We start from the raw sequence: 23,720 nt of genomic DNA on the forward strand, positions 1-23,720 counted from the left end.
ATGAAGAAGAAGGTAGCTTCTGGGTTCTGGGCTTGCATTTCTTGGCGATAGTTCTGTCATGTCTTTCATCTATGCAGCATGTGCCATTCCGAATAGTATTTTGAAAACGAAGGTGCTGGATTTGAAGATTAATCTTGGTTTGATCGGCAGCCGTTGTAGTGTTTCGAGTAGCGGAGTAGCTTTTTCATATTTTGACTTTTTGAAAATCAGTCTTGCTGATGTGTTTTGGATGGTTTGTAGTGATTTTAGTGTGCTTTCCTTCACTACTTCCAGTAAAATTGTTGACAATTATGGGTTGGGTTCAGTAAACGTTGCCCAAATTTTGGTGCAAAAAAATAAAAGAGCACTGAGCGATATTCTACAAACACTGCTCCAGGTTGCGTACTGTTCATAGAATAGTGCTTAGAGCCAGGATCCAGGTGTTATTGTAGACAATATGCTGAGATTTTCTACCTACTTAAAGCAGCGGCCAAAAAAGCAAACAGGATGTTAGGAATTATTAGGTATCGCGACTTGGGATGAGCCCTTGGGCCACAGCAGAGTTGATGCTACCTAGCCAACCTGAGGGGCCAGAACACTGATAGGTTTATTTATTTATTTTATTTTTGTTACATTTGTACCCCACGCTTTCCCACTCATGGCAGGCTCAATGCTGCAGGCAATGGAGGGTTAAGTGACTTGCCCAGAGTCACAAGGAGCTGCCTGTGCTGGGAATCAAACTCAGTTCCTCAGTTCCCCAGTACCAAAGTCCACCACCCTAACCACTAGGCCACTCCTCCTTTCCAAGTACAATCCTCCTTATCCTTCTGATGCCTAGAACATCCTGAGTATCCTGTAGACTTGAAGTTGCTTGTCCTGTGCAAGGTCCACTTCCTTGACTGCTTGGGATCTAGAGTTCTTTCTGGGGGTACAATGATCTGGGAGACAGCGCCTCCATTTACACCAATGAAAACATGACATAAATCCCGGCATGCAGATTTAGGTGCAGAGGGCCATATTCTATAACAACACGCATACATTTCAGAATGCCCATTTCCCTGTCCATAACCCTTTTTCCCCTGCGCGCATTAAAATTTACGTACTGTGCATTACAGAAAACACTTAGCGATTTGCGCGCCTCAATTTTAATTATTGTGAATTAGTGCTCATTATTGCTTGTTAAGTGCTGCTAACCATGCTGATTGACTTGTTAAGCCAAATATGTTATGCCCGTAGTTCTAGAATACGCTTGGATTTCAGCACGGAACACTAGGTGCGCTATATAGAATGAAGGGAATGGTGTCCTGCCTAAAATACTGTGCGACTCAGAATGCTCTTCACACCTTAAAATAAACCATACCTGGGTTTTTAGTTCTGCATAATCCCCTACATTCTTTGTGTGTCTCAACACATTTATTTTGAGAAGATCTAAAAATAAAGATTGAAGAAAACACATATCTGTTATCAATCATTATTTATTTCTTTATTAAGCAGGTTTACATTACACCTGCAACGAACTGTCCTAAGTGTATCACAAGGAAGCATTCATAATAAAAACCTGTGAAGCCCAATTTTGTATAGGTCGCCACGGTTGGAAAAAGGATATTCAAGTGGGGCCATTCACAATTTCCCATGTATTTTACAAAAGGCTCACTGAATGTTGGTTGATGTTGTTTTTACAGCGTCACAGCGTTGATCTTTGGCTCTTTGTATTTGATATATAATCGTTACCAAGGATTGCGGGGTGTGATTTTGTAAGTTTCTGAGCCTTTTGTAAGAACATAAGAGTAACCATACTGGGTCAGACCCATGGTCCCTCTAGCCCAGTATCCTGTTTTCCAAACAGTGGCCAAGCCAGGTCACAAGTACCTGGCAGAATCCCAAATCGTGGCAACACGCCATACTACAAATCCCAGGGCAAGCAGTTGCTTCCCATGTTTGTCTCAATAACAGACTATTGACTTTTCCTCCAGAAATTTGGAGGGACCTTTTTTAAACCCAGATACACTAACCACTGTTACCACATCCTCCTGCAAAAAGTTCCAGAGCTTAACTATTCGCTGAGTGAAAAAATCTTTCCTTCCATTTGTTTTCAAAATATTTCCATGGAACTTCCTCGAGTGTCCCCTAGTCTTTGTACTTTTGGAACGAGTAAAAAATCGATTTACTTCTACTCATTCTACACCACTCAGGATTTTGTAGGCCTCAATCATATCTCCCATATAAGGCCACGGAAAAAAAATACGCGTATTTGATAGCACATACAGCAGCAGCGTGCAGGATGTGAAGAGGGAAAAAGAGCAGAGCAGGGAACGTGGTGGCGCCGGAGACTGGCGCTCAAGAAGGCTTCAGCTGGCGGGGGTTGGGGACCCCCGCCAGCAAAACCAGGGGCCTGGATGAAATTGAGGGGCCCAGGCCCCCGTGGCCCCACCTAGCTACGCCACTGCTCTGGAGTCTATTAAAATGCTTCATTGCGTATTGTGTTGACATTGTAATGTAGTATACTATGCTATACCTTGTATTGTTATTTGAATATTTTTACTGTTGCAATTGTCTGTTGATTATGTTTGATTTATTCTTGCTGTAAACCACCTTCCTTCAAAAAGGTGGTAAATAAATCCTAATAAAATAAATAAATAAAACACGCTCAACGTTCTTCCCTTCGGCAGGCGTCCTGAGATCTTTTGCTTACCGGAAACATTGCTGACATTCCTCCTTCTCTTCGTGGAATCCTAGCAGGCATTTGCCGCATTTTGTATTCTCTGTCTCAGAGCCTAAAGAACACAAACGTCCTGATTAATGTGGTAACAGTATATTAGGGATGTGCTTTTGTTGGAAACGAAACAGACAAGTTCAACAAAATGAAACAAACAAGGAGAAAAATGAAGACTAACAAACCCAAACAAAAACGTCTGTGCTCGCATCTACTGTTTATACAATTGTCTGAGGCTTTTTCATCTATTTAAATGGCATTAAATGGAGCCAGAAAAATACTTCTAGAAGAATCTGGACACCTCCATTATAGCTTTAGGATACCTATGTATTATAGGAAGACTATATATGTTTTTCTGGACTAGTAGAAGACCGGTATCTTAGATATTAGGAAATAAGTATTCAATGGGTTAGATTTAAAGTTACACAGGTTATCAATAGAAATCAAACAAAATAAAACATGGAAAAGAAAATAAGATGATACCTTTTTTATTGGACATAACTTAATACATTTCTTGATTAGCTTTCGAAGGTTGCCCTTCTTCCTCAGATCGGAAATAAGCAAATGTGCTAGCTGACAGTGTATATAAGTGAAAACATTCAAGCATTACTATGACAGTAAAATAGATACTATTGGAGATTCTACATGGAATGTTGCTACTATTGGAGATTCTACATGGAATGTTGCTATTCCACTAGCAACATTCCATGTAGAAGGCTGCGCAGGCTTCTGTTTCTGTGAGTCTGACGTCCTGCACGTACGTGCAGGACGTCAGACTCACAGAAGCAGAAGCCTGCGCGGCCACATTGGTGATCCGCAAGGGCCGACTTCTACATGGAATGTTGCTAGTGGAATAGCAACATTCCATGTAGAATCTATAGAAATCAAACAAAATAAAACATGGAAAAGAAAATAAGATGATACCTTTTTTATTGGACATAACTTAATACATTTCTTGATTAGCTTTCGAAGGTTGCCCTTCTTCCTCAGATCGGAAATAAGCAAATGTGCTAGCTGACAGTGTATATAAGTGAAAACATTCAAGCATTACTATGACAGTAAAATAGATACCATTGGAGATTCTACATAGAATGTTGCTACTATTGGACATTCTACATGGAATGTTGCTATTCCACTAGCAACATTCCTGCTCAGGCTTCTGTTTCTGTGAGTCTGCGCGGCCACATTGGTGATCTACAAGGGCCGACTTCTACATGGAATGTTGCTAGTGGAATAGCAACATTCCATGTAGAATCTATAGAAATCAAACAAAATAAAACATGGAAAAGAAAATAAGATGATACCTTTTTTATTGGACATAACTTAATACATTTCTTGATTAGCTTTCGAAGGTTGCCCTTCTTCCTCAGATCGGAAATAAGCAAATGTGCTAGCTGACAGTGTATATAAGTGAAAACATTCAAGCATTACTATGACAGTCTGACAGGGTGGGAGGATGGGGATGGGTCGGAGGTATGCATGGGGACAGAAAAGAAGAGGATTGGGGGAAAGTAGGCTCTTTGCAAGCAAAGGAGGAGACGCATAATTAGATTAAAAAAAAATCAAACATATAAACGGCGAGTGACCGTACTCACTCGCAAATGCGCAGTAGAGACTTCCCTCTCTGCCCCGCCCCCGCTTCAATACGTGATGACGGGGGCGGGACAGAGAGGGAAGTCTCTACTGGCATGCTGCAGACGTCGGAACCGCTCCCCCTCCCCCCTCCCCCGGAGTCGCCGCCGCCCCTCCATCTGGCTCGAGCACTGTGAACTTACATCACCAGCAGCAGGCACATCAGCAAAGCTGCCTTCGGGCTTCCTTCTCTGCCTTTGTCCCGCCCTCGCCGACGTTACGTCACACGAGGGCGGGACACAGGCAGAGAAGGAAGCCCGGCCTGACGGCAGCTTTGCTGATGTGCCTGCTGCTGTGTGCTGATGTAAGTTTACAGTGCTGCTCGGGCCGGGTGGAGGGGCGGCGGCGGTGACTCTGGTGGGGGGGGCTCGGAAACCCCCCCATTCCAAAAGTAGCCCGTTTTCACGGGCTCAACGGCTAGTATATTATAAACAGGTTGACTGAACACAGCCGTGTTTCGGCGCCGAAGCGCCTTCTTCAGGAGTCTTCCAAGGATGTATCAAGTGCTTGAATCGTTGACACGCCAAAAAGGCAAAATGAAAAAAGAACAAGCAGTTCCTTCTCTATCTAAGTAATGGCAGTACTGCGTACAGCGGGCGTAGTGTGTAGCAGGGGCGTAGCCAGACACCCAATTCTGGGTGGGCCTGGGCCCAAGATGGGTGGGCAGAAGAACCCCACCCCATCCCATAGGTAATTTGGTTTCTCCTCTCGCCTGCATGCCATATGGTCTCTCAAATATCCCTCCTCTCCTGCACACCTTTTAAATTTCAGATTTTCAGTGAGGAGCAACTAATCCACACTACTTATGTAGGCCCCACATCCTTCCCACTGTTGTAGCTTCCTGTTTCCGCATAGGCAGGAATACATCAGAGGGAAGGCTGTGGGGGGCCGGTGTAAGCAGTATGTATCAGTTGCAGCTTCCTGCAGGCGAAGATCTGCTATTTATAAGGTATGCAAGAGGGACAGTTGTTTGAAGTTCTCAGCTTGGGAATCTCTGCCGGCCACATCATAGGTGTGCTGCTCCAAGCCCACCCTTGGCTACGCCACTGGTGTGTAGTAACCGTTTGAACACGGCTGTGTTGAGTCAACCTGTTTATAATAAATATATTTTTTTATCTAATTATACGTCTCCTCCTTTGCTTGGAAAGAGCCTACTTTCCCCCAATCCTCTTCTTGTCTGTGTATTTGTTTCGTGGGGATTGAGTGCACCTCCACACTCCCATGTATATTAGATTTAAAGTTATACACATACTCAGCTCAGCTGTAGTAAATGTATACAGGGCTTTTTCCTGCGGGACCTTTTTTTTCCTGCCTTCCAAAAATGTCCTAGCCACCCCATGATGTTTCTCACTCAAAATCTCCCAACCTGATCCCCCCCTCCCCCATTGGTGCACCAGCCAGCCTTGACCTGTGACCCTCACATTCAGAGCCAGTCACCTTCCAGGTTGAGCTATTCTGGGTCATAAGTTTGCATATGATGTACTGGCTGAAAAAAGTCCTGGTTACCCTGCCCCCCCCCCCCCCCCTGCATGAATACTGGCACCTCTTTTGCTAGAAAATAAAAAGCACTGTATAACTTAAAATGGGTAACCGATCTGTGCTATGAATCCATATTTGAAGGAATAAGTTTTCTGTCTGGTGGTTGAATATCTTTGCTTAGCCAGATAACTGCCGGCCTGCTCTTGAGCACCCCTAGCCCTTCCTCTAACTAAATGGATACATTTTCAGGTAGATTTTAGAGGACTTTGAATCCCTGCACTATTTTACAAAATGCTCTACCAAACACAGAATCTCTTGCAAAATAGATGCAGGATCACATGACAAAGTCCCTTCATGCACAGGAGGAGCAGTGATTTTGGAAAGCTACACATGGGGGAAACAAATATTGATATGCCCCACACATGGGAGCAAATTCTAAAGTCATTGCTTCCTCTGGAAAGGACCGTGACCCAGCATTGGCAGCACCCTCTGGATTGGAGCCCTTCAATGCTTCCTCCCCCCCCCCCCCCATTGCAACCCCCTGATGACACCATTGCATCTCAAAGTCCCTTCACGTTCAAAAGGATAATTTTGGCTATATATGGAAGACTGACCCCCCCCCCCCAGCAGTCATACCATGATATTACCACTAGAGGTCTCACTGACCATTTTGGATGGTCAGATTGTTGAGGAAGGAGTGAGCTGGCATCCCTACCACCTCACTGGACACCAGAAGAGTGGAGGAGTAGCCCAATGGTTAATGCAATGGCCTGAGAAGCAGGGGAGCTGGGTTCAATTCCCACTGCAGCTCCATGGGACTCTGGCAAATCACTTAACCTTCCATTGCCCCAGGTACAAAATAATTACCTGTATATAACATGTAAACTGTATATATTGTATTCTCCGAGGACAAGCAGGCTGCTTTTTCTCACGACTGGGTTGACGTCCACGGCAGCCCCCACCAACCGGTTGGTGGGGGCTGCCGTGGACGTCAACCCAGTCGTGAGAACAAGCAGCCTGCTGTCCTCGGAGAACACCTACTACAGGTATGTATCATTCGCTACCTCAGAAAGGCATCTTAAAACATTTGAGCAGGGGGAGGGGCTTTGGGTCTCAGAGAAGGATACCCCCATGTTCAGCAGTTGTCCACACATGGGTGTCTTTGCCATGGGGGTGAGATGCAATTGAGCTTCCTGCAAAGGGCCTGGTATGAATGCCTTGGAGGGGAAGGGGGACCGAATGACAAGGGAGAGATGAAGCAGGGCAGATGGTGGTATTTACAGCTGCCCCTTACTGCAAGTACTTATACATGCCCTGTAAATACTAATATACATGGCCCTACTCCTTGATCGCCTTGAAATCTATATATAGTTTACTTCTCCATATGCAAATGGTCCCTGTTCTGAAATGGTATTTTATCATCTGGGTCTCTCTAGACTCTTAAGGGTGCTTCTAAAATAAGGATGGTATGAGATTTGCGTTCCAAGACATATGAAGAGAGACTTGCTGACCTGAACATGTACACCCTGGAGGAAAGGAGGAACAGGGGTGATATGATACAGACGTTCAGATATTTGAAAGGTATTAATCCGCAAACGAATCTTTTCCGGAGATGGGAAGGCGGTAGAACGAGAGGACATGAAATGAGATTGAAGGGGGGGCAGACTCAGGAAAGATGTCAGGAAGTATTTTTTCACGGAGAGGGTGGTGGACGCTTGGAATGCCCTCCCGCGCGGAGGTGGTGGCGATGAAAACGGTAACGGAGTTCAAACATGCGTGGGATATGCATAGAGGAATCCTGTGCAGAAGGAATGGATCCTCAGAAGCTTAGCTGAAATTGGGTGGCGGAGCAGGTGGGGGGAAGAGGGGTTGGTGGTTGGGAGGCGAGGATAGGGGAGGGCAGACTTATACGGTCTGTGCCCTGAAAAGGACAGGTACAAATTCAAGGTAAGGTATACACATATGAGTTTGTCTTGGGCAGACTGGATGGACCATGCAGGTCTTTTTCTGCCGTCATCTACTATGTTACTATGCTACTATATGTTTAGATACCTGAATGGATACAATTACCATGAATATTTTTTTTTAAAAAGGATTCAGGTTGTCGGCACGCACTGTCTAACCACATCAGTCCTTTTGAATATTGGGACCTGGGTGCCATTCTTGGAAGCAATTAATCAGAAAGTGATAGTTTCTGATATGATATTTCAGTAATTGAACTGATAATTGGTTGGGTTTTGAGGGTTTTTTTCCGGATTTAATTCTGGGAACAATATATTAACAGGATGTAAAAGCCTGTAGGAACAGTCGTGTTTTTCATTGCTTTCCCCAAACATTATAATTCACTCTGAAGCCCTGTTAGCAATAGTTTAACACTTAGCTGACATATTTAGTCTACAGTTAAACAAAACCATTGAGCTGTATTACCAATGTGATGTATGTTGTACCCCATCCAATATATTTGAACTAATAAAAATAAACAGTGCAGACTGGGATGTGATGTTTTTCTTAAAGTAAACAGCAATGTTGATTCACTGATTTTCATATTTATTCCCTCTGTTCCATATCCTCTTCCAGCTTACTTTATTCCTGTCAATAACCCTTTGGTGGGTTCTAGGCCAAAAAGCACGTGGGGCCCTCTATTATAATATATACATTTTCAAACTCTCACAAATGGGGAACCACAGGCTTCTGACTACAGAAAAGCCAGTAAGAAGGATCTGCTCACTTTCGCTTCTCAGTTGAAAGTTCAACGCAGAGGGGATAAGGAGAGTGGATAAGTGTGTGGAACTGGTTCTGGCCCCTACTAACCTCCCTCTCTTCCTTCTGCCATCAGCTGAATCACCAGGGCAAACATATGCCTTGGAAGCTATTCAATTAGCACATTAAAGAAAACCTTTCCTAAACAGTTGGGCCCTAGGGAAAGGCCTAGTTAGGCTAGGCCTTAACCCTACCCTGCATGCACCAGAGTTCTACCTACAGCCCTGAAATCAAGAGCATTAAACAGGGCTGGCTTAAACAAACTAGGCAGTCACCCAGGGCGGCAGCTTCGGGGTGGGGTGGGGGTGGGCAAAGAGTAGCTGCTGTCAAAGCAAACCAATAGGTCCTGAAAGCCACACTAACTCATTGAACCGTCAGGACTCAGAGAAACAGAATCCAGATCAGCCACACGCCGGAGACTGGCTCTGAAGAGGACTTCGGCTGGCGGGGATTGGGGACCCCCACCAGCAAAGGTACCTGATGGAGACGGCAGGGGAGGGTTGGCGGCGGCGGGTGTGGGGGGGGGGGGTCGAATGTGGTGGGGGAGGGTCGGTGGCAGGGGGGGGGTGAAAGCAAGGGGGCCAGGGCTAAATCTGCGGGGGCCCATGTCCCCGTGGCCCCACCTAGCTACGCCCCTGGTGGAAAGTGCTCCCTGCCACATGGCCACGCAGTAAGAGTTATCTTGGTGCATGGCTATTTTGGGAGGGGGACTTTTTACCCGCTGCAGTAAAAAGGACTCTGGCGCGCAGAAAAAATAGCCTCTACTGCACGGCCCTTTTTTTCCGCAGCTTAGTAAAAGGACCCCTAAGTGCTTTGAAAATGAGCCTCTCTGACAATATTCGTGTTTCTAATTGTTAAGATTTGTCTTCTGATATTGTTAAAGAGAATAAGGAGGAGGCATGTGATGTGTTGGCTATTAATGAATCTTTTGATTTAACTACATTCTTGGAAACAAGATGATTTACTATCCATGCTGTCCTCCTGGTTAATTTCTCCTGTGAACGTGACAAGTTGGCTCATTTCAACATGAAATATTTCATATTCTGTGGAAAATAAATTTCAGGTATTTCCAGACATAGCCAAATCCTTGCAATTACGAAGGGCATCATTTCTTCAATTGAAGGTGAGAAAACTTGCAGTAAGAGCCAAAGATTTTTTTTTAATTCCTCAGCTAGTGTTTGATTAAATTTCCCGATGCTAATTATGTATTTTATAATCCAGCTCAGCTTGAATGATTACTGAGAGATAAAGAAGCAAAGCGATGTCAATTTCTATGTCAGTTTAATTAAGGTAAGGATTTAATCAACATTGACTTAGGTATTGCCAGGTTTAAATGGATTTTGTTTTTTGTTACATTTGTACCCCGCGCTTTCCCACTCATGGCAGGCTCAATGCGGCAATGGAGGGTTAAGTGACTTGCCCAGAGTCACAAGGAGCTGCCTGTGCCTGAAGTGGGAATCAAACTCAGTTCCTCAGGACCAAAGTCCACCACCCTAACCACTAGGCCACTCCTCCACTGTTGCTACTATTTGAGATTCTACATGGAATGTTGCTATTCCACTATCAACATTCCATGTAGAATCTCCACTAGTAGCAACATTCCATGTAGAATCTCCAATAGTATCTATTTTATTTTTGTTACATTTGTACCCTGCGCTTTCCCACTCATGGCAGGCTCAATGCGGCTTACATGGGGCAATGGAGGGTTAAGTGACTTGCCCAGAGTCACAAGGAGCTGCCTGTGTCTGAAGTGGGAATCGAACTCAGTTCCCCAGGACCAAAGTCCACTACCCTAACCACTAGGTCACTCCTCCACTCCAATGTCCTTACTGACTTATTGTTTTCTTCTTTTTTTGTCTAGTATTCTCTGTTCCTATTGATTTTATTTGCTTAAATTGAATATTTTGTACTTAATTACTACTATTACTACTTAACACTTCTAAAGCGCTACTAGGGTTACACAGCGCTGTACAGTTTATATATAGGGCCCTATTTACTAAGCTGCGCTAAGGGCACACTAGCGTTTTCAGCACACACTAAACACTAAAAACACCCATATATTCCTATGGGTGTCTCTAGCATTTAGCGTGCTCACTAACAATGCTAGAGCGTCTTAGTAAATAGGGTATTAGAAAAGGTGCAGAGAAGGGCGACAAAAATGATAAAGGTGATGGGACGACTTCCCTATGAGGAAAGGCTAAAGCGGCTAGGGCTCTTCAGCTTGGAGAAAAGGCGGCTGAGGGGAGATATGATAGAGATCTATAAAATAATGACCGGAGTTGAACGGGTAGATGTGAAGTGTCTGTTCACGCTTTCCAAAAATACTAGGACTAGGGGGCATGCGATGAAGCTACAACGTAGTAAATTTAAAAAGAATCGGAGAAAATGTAATTAAACTCTGGAATTCGTTGGCAGAGAATGTGGTAAAGGCGGTTAGCTGAGCGGAGTTTAAAAAAGGTTTGGATGGCTTCCTAAAGGAAAAGTCCATAGACCATTATTAAACGGACTTGGGGAAAATCCACTATTTCTGGGATAAGCAGTATAAAATGTTTTGTACATTTTTGGAATCTTGCCGGGTATCTGTGACCTGGATTGGCCACTGTTGGAAACAAGATGCTGGGCTCGATGGGCCTTTGGTCTTTCCCAGTATGGCAATACTTATGTACTTAGGGTCCATAGAATGCAATAAAAAAAATGCCACTGCTGTCCTGCACAATTCAAAGTAGCTGATGATGATGGTATCCACCATCCTCTCGGTGAAAGAATACTTCCTGATATTATTCCCCCTTCAACCTCAAATCATGTCCTCTAGTTCCATCACCTTCTTGTTTCTGGAAAAGGTTTGTTTGTGGATTAAGACCTTTCCTCCAGGGTATACATGTTCAGTCATGTGCAACTCAAATCGCCCTATATAGAATTCAGGGGGAAATGCATATGAAAGCTTTAGCGCGTGCTGGGCCACTTTTTACCGCAACTGCTACTATTGGAGATTCTACATGGAATGTTGCTACTATTGGAGATTCTACATGGAATGTTGCTATTCCACTAGCAACATTCCATGTAGAAGGCTGCGCAGGCTTCTGTTTCTGTGAGTCTGACGTCCTGCACGTACGTGCAGGACGTCAGACTCACAGAAGCAGAAGCCTGCACGGCCACATTGGTGATCTGCAAGGGCCGACTTCAGGCACAGGCAGCTCCTTGTGACTCTGGGCAAGTCACTTAACCCTCCATTGCCCCATGTAAGCCGCATTGAGCCTGCCATGAGTGGGAAAGCGCGGGGTATAAATGTAACAAAAATAAAATAGATACTATTGGAGATTCTACATGGAATGTTGCTACTATTGGAGATTCTACATGGAATGTTGCTATTCCACTAGCAACATTCCATGTAGAAGGCTGCGCAGGCTTCTGTTTCTGTGAGTCTGACGTCCTGCACGTACGTGCAGGACGTCAGACTCACAGAAGCAGAAGCCTGCGCGGCCACATTGGTGATCTGCAAGGGCCGACTACTACATGGAATGTTGCTAGTGGAATAGCAACATTCCATGTAGAATCTCAAATAGTAGCAACAGTGGAGGAGTGGCCTAGTGGTTAGGGTGGTGGACTTTGGTCCTGGGGAACTGAGTTCGATTCCCACTTCAGGCACAGGCAGCTCCTTGTGACTCTGGGCAAGTCACTTAACCCTCCATTGCCCCATGTAAGCCGCATTGAGCCTGCCATGAGTGGGAACGCGCAGGGTACAAATGTAACAAAAATAAAATAGATACTATTGGAGATTCTACATGGAATGTTGCTACTATTGGACGTTCTACATGGAATGTTGCTATTCCACTAGCAACATTCCATGTAGAAACCTGCGCGGCCACATTGGTGATCTGCAAAACTTTAAACTAGCACGCACCTATTTATGGCCTGAGCCATTTTTGGAAGGCAGGGTAAGAAGGTGCCAGCAGGAAAAAGCTCGAGTGCACGCACTACCCTGGCAATAGCCGATTGGGTGTTGCTACCCGTGTATTAGCCTTCCCGCGCCTTTGTAAAAGGGCCCCTTAGAGCAAATATTACAAAATTTTCCAGACAGCTAGCGAAATAAAAATGATGTCTTTGAATGCTTTGGAATCCACTAAAATGGTATTTAAAGGGGTAGTGGGATCAACAAAGCGCTAGAGTACATATAAGTACATAAGTAATGCCATACTGGGAAAAGACCAAGGGTCCATCGAGCCCAGCATCCTGTCCCCGACAGCGGCCAATCCAGGCCAAGGGCACCTGGCAAGCTTCCCAAACGTACAAACATTCTATACAATCAAGCCATTGTGACATCACTAATGAGGTTGGCTCTTATTGGTGGAATGAGCCACTATGACATCACAATAGGTTAAATCACTGCTCTATGTAATAAAAGTGAGCCAAGTAGAGGACATAAGTAATGCCACACTGGGAAAAGACCAAGGGTCCATCGAGCCCAGCATCTTGTCCACAACAGCGGCCAATCCAGGCCAAGGGCACCTGGCGAGCTTCCCAAACGTACAAACATTCTATACAATCAAGCCATTGTGACATCACTAATGAGGTTGGCTCTTATTGGTGGAATGAGCCACTATGACATCACAATAGGTTAAATCACTGCTCTATGTAATAAAAATGAGCCAAGTAGAGGACATAAGTAATGCCACACTGGGAAAAGACCAAGGGTCCATCGAGCCCAGCATCTTGTCCACGACAGCGGCCAATCCAGGCCAAGGGCACCTGGCAAGCTTCCCAAACGTACAAACATTCTATACATGTTATTCCTGGGATTTTGGATTTTTCCAAGTCCGTTTAGTAGCGGTTTATGGACTTGTCCTTTAGGAAACCGTCCAACCCCTTTTTAAACTCTGCTAAGCTAACCGCCTTCACCACATTTTCCGGCAATGAATTCCAGAGTTTAATTACACGTTGGGTGAAGAAACATTTTCTCCGATTTGTTTTAAATTTACTACACTGCAGTTTAATCGCATGCCCCCTAGTTCTAGTATTTTTGGAAAGCGTGAACAGACGCTTCACATCCACCTGTTCCACTCCACTCATTATTTTATATACCTCTATCATGTCTCCCCTCAGCCGTCTCTTCTCCAAGCTGAATAGCCCTAGCCTCCTTAGTCTTTCTTCATATGGAAGTCGTCCCATCCCCGCTATCATTTTAGTCGCCCTTCGCTGCACCTTTTCCAATTGTACTATATCTTTCTTGAGATGCGGCGACCAGAATTGAACACAATACTCAAGGTGCGGTCACACCATGGAGCGATACAACGGCATTATAACATCCTCACACCTGTTTTCCATACCTTTCCTAACAATACCCAACATTCTATTCGCTTTCCTAGCCGCAGCAGCACACTGAGCAGAAGGTTTCAGTGTGTTATCGACGACGACACCCAGATCCCTTTCTTGGTCCGTAACTCCTAACGTGGAACCTTGCATGACGTAGCTATAATTCGGGTTCTTTTTTCCCACATGCATCACCTTGCACTTGCTCACATTAAACGTCATCTGCCATTTAGCCGCCCAGTCTCCCAGTCTCGTAAGGTCCTCTTGTAATTTTCCACAATCCTGTCGCGAGTTAACGACTTTGAATAACTTTGTGTCATCAGCAAATTTAATTACCTCACTAGTTACTCCCATCTCTAAATCATTTATAAATATCTTAAAAAGCAGCGGTCCTAGCACAGACCCCTGAGGAACCCCACTAACTACCCTTCTCCATTGTGAATACTAATTGAATCCCCAAAAAATAGTAGATAGACCTACGCCTGAAATTCTTACTTCAAAGGGTTTTATAAAGAAGGAAAAACGGCCTCAAAGAGCTCAAAGATGCAATGTATATACAGAGCTAAACGGATCAAAAAGATCCTCTCTTCATCATTGGCCGTGAAAAAACCTTCTAGAATCCACAAAAATACTTTTTAATTAAGGGTGGTATTCAATATATTAATGAATCTTTTCTAAAGTACCTCCATTAAAATGATAAACTCAGACTCAGCTACCGTCTGGTGAGCATAAATGAAAAAGACACTTATCTTGGTTCAAGTGCCGATTGACTTTTCCTATGCCCGTGCCTGTTTAATAGGTCTGAGTACAGCTGGTTCACTGCTATCTATATCTGCAGTCTTCGCCCTTTTGCCCCAATGCATTGGTCCATAGATTCTATATATTGTGCCCAAATGTCTGCACCCACCTTTGTGCTCGCATCAGAGACATGCGTGCAAATAAATTGACCAATGCTAGGAAACATCCATAATTGGGAGCTAACAACCATTTATTTATTTATTTATTTATAGCCCGCCTCTTAACTAGGTGGGTTACAAACAAAACAAACGCAACACTCCAACAAAATCACATACAAATAACATAATCAACATATAACTCTTTCGTCTTCATAAAATACAGAGACACTGAATTAGAATCCTAATATACCCGCGCAAATAAAAAATGCCTTAAGCTGTTTCTTAAAAATGATTAATGTTAATTGGCAGTATGGAAATTTTGCGCTCTATTGTATAAAGCACAGCGCCTAACTTCAATTGTAGATATATGACAAGGGGATGTGGCCAGGGGTGTATTGCGGCATTCCAAAAAGCTGCGTGCTGATTTACAGAATTTGCTCAAAGTGCGCTTAAGGAGCAAATAGTATTGACTTCAGCTTTAAAAAAACGTAGAAGCAAACCATCTTCTTGAGATGCAAACATAAAAATTCTCTAGAGTTATGCAGTACCAGCCTCCCAAAAGAAGCAGCCAAAAAAGAAGCAATTAAAAAAAGCAAACAAGAAATATTCTGTTAAAGAAATCCAACTCATTTAAATATAAATAAGCCATACCTCCCCCCCCCCCTCCCCGATATTCAAAGCATTTATCTGGCCAGGATTAGCACTTGGCCGGTTAACTACCCCATAATCGGCAATCTGTGAATTTTCAGCGGGTCATAGCCGGCCATGACCTGCTGAAAATCCGCGGTTAGCGTCTAGCAGATAACTGTTTATATCATGCGCTATAATTGGCTATCTGATGATTTTCAGCACAAGACGTTTGGTGGCTATTTTGGGGCACGTGAATACCAGGCCTGTCTTTGGCCAGTTTAAACTTAACCGGCCAGTGCTGAATCTTGGCTTGGCCAGTTCAGTTTGAACAAGCCAAAAATAAACCGGATATTCAATGCCAGTCACCAAAAACAGCCTGACACTGAATATCTGGGCTAACTTCCGCGGTCTGAATATCGAGCCCATAGAAACTCATCTCCAATGTGGCAGACACGTAGATAAAGGTTTCTTCAAAATGCAGCTTCCAAGCACAGCACTGTGGTTCTCATCATTAAGGGGGGGGGGGAGGAGCAGGGCTAGAATAAAACTATATTGGGCCCTAGACAATCATATATTTGTGGGCCTCCCTACCAGGGACTCCCCTTCCCTCGCCATTAGGCAGAGGCTAGCTGTGGATATGATAGCAGTAATAGTTTGTGAGTGAGCATGGGGACTATGCAAGCTCATTCTTTGAATGGAGAGGCTGTACTGTACAAGAAGTCCAGGGTTTTGTTCTGTTTTTAACTCTGAAAGGACAGCTGAAAATTCATGAACAGTTAACTCCATCGCCAAAGTTTTCCGTCATCTTACAGTAACATCTAATGGCCACTAGGTGTCAGTGTATTCATGCACAACAGGAATATTAACGCACCTTAAAGATCAAAATGGAAAGTGAAACAGCAGAGGACCCTTTAACTTGTTCTTTTCCCCCACACTGTGCCACTTCAGAAAATGAATTAAATACCTATGAGACACTTACAAGTCTTATTGATTTCCCTGTTATCACATTTGTCACACGGCTCACAGACGATGTTATCCAGTGCTTGGCTGTTGTACATTCCTGGTGCACAAACGCACTCCGTATTGCTGGTAGCTGTACAATGTTTCTTAACAATCTGATTAGCTAGAACACAGAAATGCTGCACTTTAGTAATCCCATCCACACTGATTGTTATAAAGTATCACATGAAAGCGAGAGATTCCAGTACGTGAAGCAATGCATTATGGAGGCAGTTCTGTAAGTGGGTGTCTCCATTTGGAAACCCTGATACCGTGCAGTGAGATACTATTCTTTATAAGCATCTCAGCACCCAGATTAGATTATAGAATATATTTTACACGCGTGCAGTTATGCCAGTCATAAACCAGGTCTTACTGTGGTTTCATAAATGCAGCAAGGATGCACATTACTTACGGTATTCTAAAAACTGGTTCTAGGTCAGTTCCCACTTGGACAGTTCCCACCCACCAATTCCCACCTGGCCAATTCCCACCACATGAGGGAGGACAATTCCCACCCATAACTAAAAAAAAAACCACTATAATACGCAGTAGGACAATTACAAGTGAATTTTCGAAAGAGAAGGGTGCCCATCTTCTGACACAAATCGGGAGATGGGCGTCCTTCTCATAAGGTCGCCCAAATTGGCATAATCAAAAGCCGATTTTGGGCGCCCTCAACTGCTTTCTGTCGCGGGGACAACCAAAGCTCACAGGGGCATGTCGGCAGCTTAGCGAAGGCAGGAGAAGGGCGTCCCTGATGAACACTTGGGCGACTTTACTTGGTCCATTTTATTTCATGACCAAGCATGAAAAAGGTGACCAAACTGACCAGATGACCACCGGAGGGAATCGGGGATCACCTCCCCTTACTCCCCAAGTTGTCACTAACCCACTCCCATCATAAAAAAAAGTTTAAAAACACTTTTTTGCCAGCCTCTATGCCAGTCTCAAATGCCATACTCAGGTCCATCGCAGCAGTATGAAGGTCCCTGGAGCAGTTGTAGTGGATGCAGTGTACTTCAGGCAGGCGGACCCAGGCTCATACCCCCCCCCCACCTGTTACACTTGTGGTGGTAAATGTGAACCCTCCAAAACCCACCACAAACCCACTGTACCCACATGTAGGTGTCCCCCTTCATCACTAAGGGCTATGGTAGTGGTGTACAGTTGTGGGTTTTGGGGGGGGGTGGGGGGCTCAGCACCCAAGGTAAGGGAGCTATGCACCTTGGACCTTTTTCTGAAGTCCACTGCAATGCCCCCTAGGGTGCCCGTTTGGTGTCCTGGCATGTGAGGGGGACCAGTGCACTATGAATGCTGGCTCCTCCCACTACCAAATGGTCTGGATTTGGTTGCTTTTGAGATAGGTGTCCTCGGTTTCCATTATCGCCGAAAACCGGGGACGACCATCTCAAAAACGACCTAAGGACGACCATCTCTAAGGTCTACCTAAATTTCATGATTTGGGCATCCCCGACCGTATTATCGAAACGAAAGATGGACGCCCATCTTGTTTCGATAATATGGGTTACCACGCCCCTTTACGGGGCCATCCTGCAAGGACGCCCTCATGAAAACTTGGGTGCCCCATTCGATTATGCCCCTCTTAATCTTCTTCCCCTTCCAGAGCATTTAAGGGGGCAAAGACCCCAAACATCACCTTTTACACATCCTTTCCCCCTTCCAGGTATGCAATTCATGAGGGGGGGGGATGCCCCTCACACCTCCTCTAACAGCACCCTGCCTACAACTAAATAAAAAAAAAAAAAAAAGATTTTAAATGTTCCTAAATAAGTAACTAAATTGATAGATAGAAACTCTGAATGTTGCCCACAACAGGTGCTAGGTATCCCTATAATAATCAGCCCCTAAAAATGACACCCCATTATTATACTTCCTCTGTGTACGTCCCTAAGCTGCCACTGCACAAACGATTCTTACACGGCCACAATCCCGTCGCTTTCCTGCTTTCTCAACCTCCTGTAACCGTTCAAAAAAAAGCAGTGCCTTACACTCAGACAGCCCAACGAGACGCACCACCATGACTCATGGGTAAAAAAAGTCGCTGATAGCAGAATGAAATGAAAAGAGGATAAGGTGGGAAAAGTACTGGCTGGTAATTGTCCCTCTTAGGTGGGAATTTTCCTGGTAGGAATAGCCCTAGGTGGGAAATCTCCAGGGGGGAATTGGAAGGTGGTAACTGTCCAGATGGGAACTCACCGGATACCCTGAAAATTAAGCACATAAATTTTATTTATTTATCACATTTATACCCCACAATTTTCCCACATGTTTGCATAAAGGGGAAGTGGGTAAAGGTAAAAGAGTCCAAAATGGTCCATTTATATGCTGTTTTGCAGGACTTTAGGTTTTATATTGGATCATAAATGAGATCCCCGCCCATGCCACACCCATTATACTCCCCATGTGTTTGCATGCTATGCTATTTATGCCCATGCAGAAAACAGTGCTTAGGTGCCTCGCTGTCACTTACCGCAGCTTTGTAAACAGACCCCAGTGTGAAATGAATCACCGTGGCAGCCCTTTCAATAACGATCTCACTAACAGGGCTGCCGAGAGACTGGGCCGGGCCCCGGGCAAAGCCACCCCCGGGGCCCAGGCCCAGTCCCCCCCCCCCCCCCCCGAGGTTGCTGCCGCCGCTCCTCCCCTCCACCTGCCCCCCTCCGTCCACCACTGGGCCAGGCCCCCTGCATTGAAATCGCAGCGCCTCTCACCTCCGTGTGAAAGCGCTGCAGGCAGCAGGGCAGCAGATTGCCTCCCTTCGGGCCCTCCTTCCCTCCTTGTGTCCCGCCCTCGGGGAAGTTACGTCAGATGAGGGCGGGACACAGGGAGGGAAGGAGGGCCGAAGGGAGGCGATCTGCTGCCCTGCTGCGCTTTCACAGGGAGGTGAGAGGCACTGCGATTTCAATGCAGGGGTCCGGCCCGGCGGCAGATGGTCGACGACGGAGGGCGGGTGGGACTGCGGTGCTGGTCCCCCCTTGGAGGCCCGAGCCCGGAGAATTTTGTCCCCCCTGCCCCCCCCCTCCGGCGGCTATGCTCGCTAAAGATTAGGGATCTGCACAGTGGCATTCCTAGGGGGGGCAGTGGGGGCGGTCCGCCCCGGGTGCATGCCGCTGGGCGGTGCTGCGCGCACCTGCCCTCCGTTGTTCCATGCTTCTTCTCTGCCCCGGAACAGGTTACTTCCTATTCCGGGGCACAGAAGACGCATGGAACAACGGAGGACAGGCGCGCGCGGCACCCCCCCCCCCCCGGCGGCTTGCACCCAGCGGGGGGGGGTTTCCTTCGCGGGGGTGTCCTTTTGCCGAGGGGGGTCCGCGCTGCATCGGGGGGGGGGGGGCGCTGCACCCGGGGGGCGGAGCAAATCAGCGATCCGCCCCGGGTGCCAGCCCCCCTAGGAACGCCACTGGATCTGCACATCAGCCGTATTTTTCATTTCATTTCAGGGGAAGGGAGTCTGAATTTCATGTTCTTTGTTCTTTAGTGTGAGATCATTTCTCTAAGTTTTATTTTTAGTGCAGGTTATTTACAAATCGTGTTCTACCGCCTTCCCATCTCCGAAAAAGGTTCGTTTGCGGATTAACACCTTTCAAATATTTGAACATCTGTATCATGCAGGGGCGTAGCCAGACACCCAAATTTGGGTGGGCCTGGGCCCAATATGGGTGGGCAGAAGAACTCCGCCTTGTCCCACAAGTGATTTGGTCTCTCCCTCTCTTGCCTGCATCCATATGGTCTCTCAAACATCCGCCCTTGCCTGAATACCTTTTAAATAGCAGATTTTCACCAACAGTGAGCAGCAACTAATACACACTGCTCATGCTGGCCCCACAGCCTTTCCTCTGATGCAGCTTCCTGTTTCCGCATAGGCGGGAATACATCAGAGGGAAGGCCTCGGGGCCGGTGCGAACAGTATGTATCAGTTGCTGCTTGCTTCAGGCAAAGATCTGCTATTTAAAAGGTATGCAGGAGGGACAGTTGGGAGTTTTCGGCTGGTGGGGCTTGAGAATCCCTGCCAGCCACATTATAGATGTGCTGCTACTGGGTGGGCCTGAACCCAAAGTGGATGGGCCTGGGCCCACCCAAGCCCACCCTTGGCTACGCCACTGGTATCATGTCACCCCTGTTTCTCCTTTCCTCCAAGGTATACATGTTCAGGTCAGGAAGTCTCTCATATGGTTTGCAACGCAAATCCCATACCATTTTTGTAGCTTTTCTTTGCACTATACTTCCTGTCCCTAGCAATCGAAAACACAATATTGAAACACCATCCCCCCCCCCACCTCCCACTCAGCTTAGAGGGAACAGTGCACAGAAGTAGGTGCCCCACCCATTTGTATTTACCCTTGTAAATAAGTGCCATGTAAGCAAAGTGGTTATTAATAACAGCCTTAGGCAGAATTCTGACAGATATGTGTGTACTCATATAACTGAGGTGTAAAAGTTAGCACACACCTTATAGAATTACCTTCTCTGTGTTTAGAAAGGAAAGAAAGCCCTTGCTTGGACTGCCTCAGGGAGTGTTAATGCACATGCATTTGCAAATGCAGAAATGCAAGGAAGCCGTGTATGATAATAAGCACCGAACAGAAGAGAGGCCTTGGGTAATCGTTTCTAATAATCTCAAGGTTGCAGAACAGTGTGGGGTTAGGGTCAAAGCAAGGATAGGATAGGAGTGGCCTAGTGGTTAGGGTGGTGGACTTTGGTCCTGGGGAACTGAGGAACTGCGTTCGATTCCCACTTCAGGCACAGGCAGCTCCTTGTGACTCTGGGCAAGTCACTTAACCCTCCATTGCCCCATGTAAGCTGCATTGAGCCTGCCATGAGTGGGAAAGCGCAGGGTACAAATGTAACAACAATAAAATAGATACTATTGGAGATTCTACATGGAATGTTGCTACTATTGGAGATTCTACATGGAATGTTGCTATTCCACTAGCAACATTCCATGTAGAAGGCTGCGCAGGCTTCTGTTTCTGTGAGTCTGACGTCCTGCACGTACGTGCAGGACGTCAGACTCACAGAAGCAGAAGCCTGCGCGGCCACATTGGTGATCTGCAAGGGCCGACTTCTACATGGAATGTTGCTAGTGGAATAGCAACATTCCATGTAGAATCTCAAATAGTAGCAACAGTGGAGGAGTGGCCTAGTGGTTAGGGTGGTGGACTTTGGTCTTGAGGAACTGAGATCGATTCCCACTTCAGGCACAGGCAGCTCCTTGTGACTCTGGGCAAGTCACTTAACCCTCCATTGCCCCTTGGAAGCCGCATTGAGCCTGCCATGAATGGGAAAGCACAGGGTACAAATGTAACAAAAAAATAAATAATAGGGAGAGATGTAGCTAGTAGAAAAAGAGGAGGTCTAATGCCTCATTGGTGAGACCTCATCTGAAACATTGTGTCAGTTCCGCAGTTCTGAAAAAGGAGATAAACAGAACAGAGACAGTCCAGAGAAGGGCTACTGAGAGGTTGCACCAGAAGAGCATGAAAAGAGCTTTGATACAGTTACAGTAAAATGATCTTGAAGTATAAAAAATGCAAAGAAACAAGCAGCTTTTGGCAGAGAAGAAGCTTTTGAGCGAGAGATCATGAGGCATTGGCAGATTCAGGAATATCATTAAACGTTTCTTTGGAGGAGTTTAGAACAAGTTGGCTGCCGCTGAATTCTGAGTGTCTGGACGTGTTTTTCTTAACTCTTGTTTTGCTGTTTCTTGGCTTTGTGTGGGCAAGAAGAGGAAGGCCAACGGCCGGTCTAGTGCTGCAGTTGTGACTTCAACGCCGAAATCGGGTCTGGTGGACAGTCACGTCCATCGTCCAAATCCTCCTGTGGAACCGCCACGAGTACGCCGCTGGGAGCGACTGAGAGCCTTACAGGAAGCGCATCTCCTTTGGCGTTGGACATCTCTCTGAGCCTGGGCATTGGGCAGGCTCCCCTGAATCCGGCTGTGTTGAGATCTGCCCAGGGAGGGGGGTCAGCTACAGACGGTGAGTGATCTGGTTGCCACTGTGAGAGCAGTGACGGCAGGGAAGCACGGAAGAGAATTTGCCTCTGCGGAGGCTTCTCCCCCGAAGAGCCCCGGAGTCCTGGGTGTCCAGGCAGGCCCAGTGGAAGAGACTCAAGCCTTTTCTTTGCAACGACCAGCAGTGATTTCCTTAGATTCTACATGGCAAGCAATTGAGGACAGTGGCATAGGCCCACCCAGTTAGGGCTCAGGCCCACCCAACAGTAGCACACATTTAGCTTGGCCAGACTTCCCCCCACCCCCCCCCCCCCGATGGAAAAAAAAACCACTGCTCTCCACAACAGTTTTCAGTGCATTCTTGCTGCAGGCTGCCAAGGTGCAGAGAAACATTTTTCCACCAGCTGAGATATTTTTTTTGGTATTGGGGGGGAGAACACTTGGTGCCCACCCACTTCTTGCCTAGGCCCACCCAAAATCTGCTGTCTGGCTATGCCCCTGATCGAGGAACTGGGTAAGACCTTATCCGTTTAAATATCAGCAGTTCAGCAACAATCTGTATCTTTCATCAGCACGGCTTGCAGAGGCGTAGCCAGACCTCAGATTTTGGATGGGCCACTGGACAAACTTGGTGGGCACATGGAGTCTCTACCTACCCTCCCCCTTGGCGCCAACAAAAAACATTAAATGCCTGAGCTGGCGGGGATCCCCCAGCCCCACTAACTGCAGAGGTCCTCTGGAGGCAAGAACGGATCCCTCTCCTTTTTGCTCCAGCTGGTGGCATTGTGCACATGCCGCTGCTGCCCCGCCCCACTATCTCGTGCATACTCGGCTTTCACCCATGCGCAAAAACTGAGCATGTGCGGCAGGGAGAGGCCAGCATGACAGCAGCGCGTACACAGTGCGGCTGGCTGGAGCAAGTAGGAAAGGCAGCTGTTCTTGCCCCTGGAGGACCTCGGCAGCTGGTGGGGCTTGAAGATCCCCACCCAGCTATAACAAGGGCAAGGAATTTTTGGTGGGCCCTCAGTCCAAAGTGGGCCCACCTTGATTCTCAAGACGTAGAACTGGGGGAAGTAAGGAGTCGTTTAGATACTGTGGAATGTTCATTGCAGTCTGAAGCTCAGTATAGAGCTGTTTTGACTAAAGACCTTACATTGCTCCATAATAAGACTGAAATATTAGAGAACTAGGAAAAAATGCCCATTTCTGAGCGCAATGAAACGGGCGCTAGCAAGGGGCCCCCTCCCTCCGTCCCTCCGAGTGACTTGCCTTGTTCGGGGTTCGCGTCGCTGTGTGTGGGGAGGGTTTTGGGTTTTTTTTTTTGCTGTGCCTCCGTGGCCGTGCCTGT

General features: G+C 46.3%; 1 protein-coding gene across 1 annotated transcript in view; it reads right to left on the bottom strand.

The window, feature by feature from the left end:
• TNFRSF25 (TNF receptor superfamily member 25) overlaps positions 1–23,720 on the bottom strand; it is a 72,066-nt gene that overhangs the window by 16,914 nt on the left and 31,432 nt on the right. The window contains exons 4-6 of the mRNA XM_030222157.1: positions 16,376–16,519; positions 2,672–2,753; positions 1,340–1,407 (exon numbers count right to left, since the gene is read on the bottom strand). Of these exons, the coding sequence (XP_030078017.1) occupies positions 1,340–1,407; positions 2,672–2,753; positions 16,376–16,519 (294 nt within the window). The remainder of the gene's footprint in view (positions 1–1,339; positions 1,408–2,671; positions 2,754–16,375; positions 16,520–23,720) is intronic.

Source organism: Microcaecilia unicolor, chromosome 13 (genome assembly GCF_901765095.1).
Source record: "Microcaecilia unicolor chromosome 13, aMicUni1.1, whole genome shotgun sequence".
Taxonomy (NCBI): Eukaryota; Metazoa; Chordata; class Amphibia; order Gymnophiona; family Siphonopidae; genus Microcaecilia; species Microcaecilia unicolor.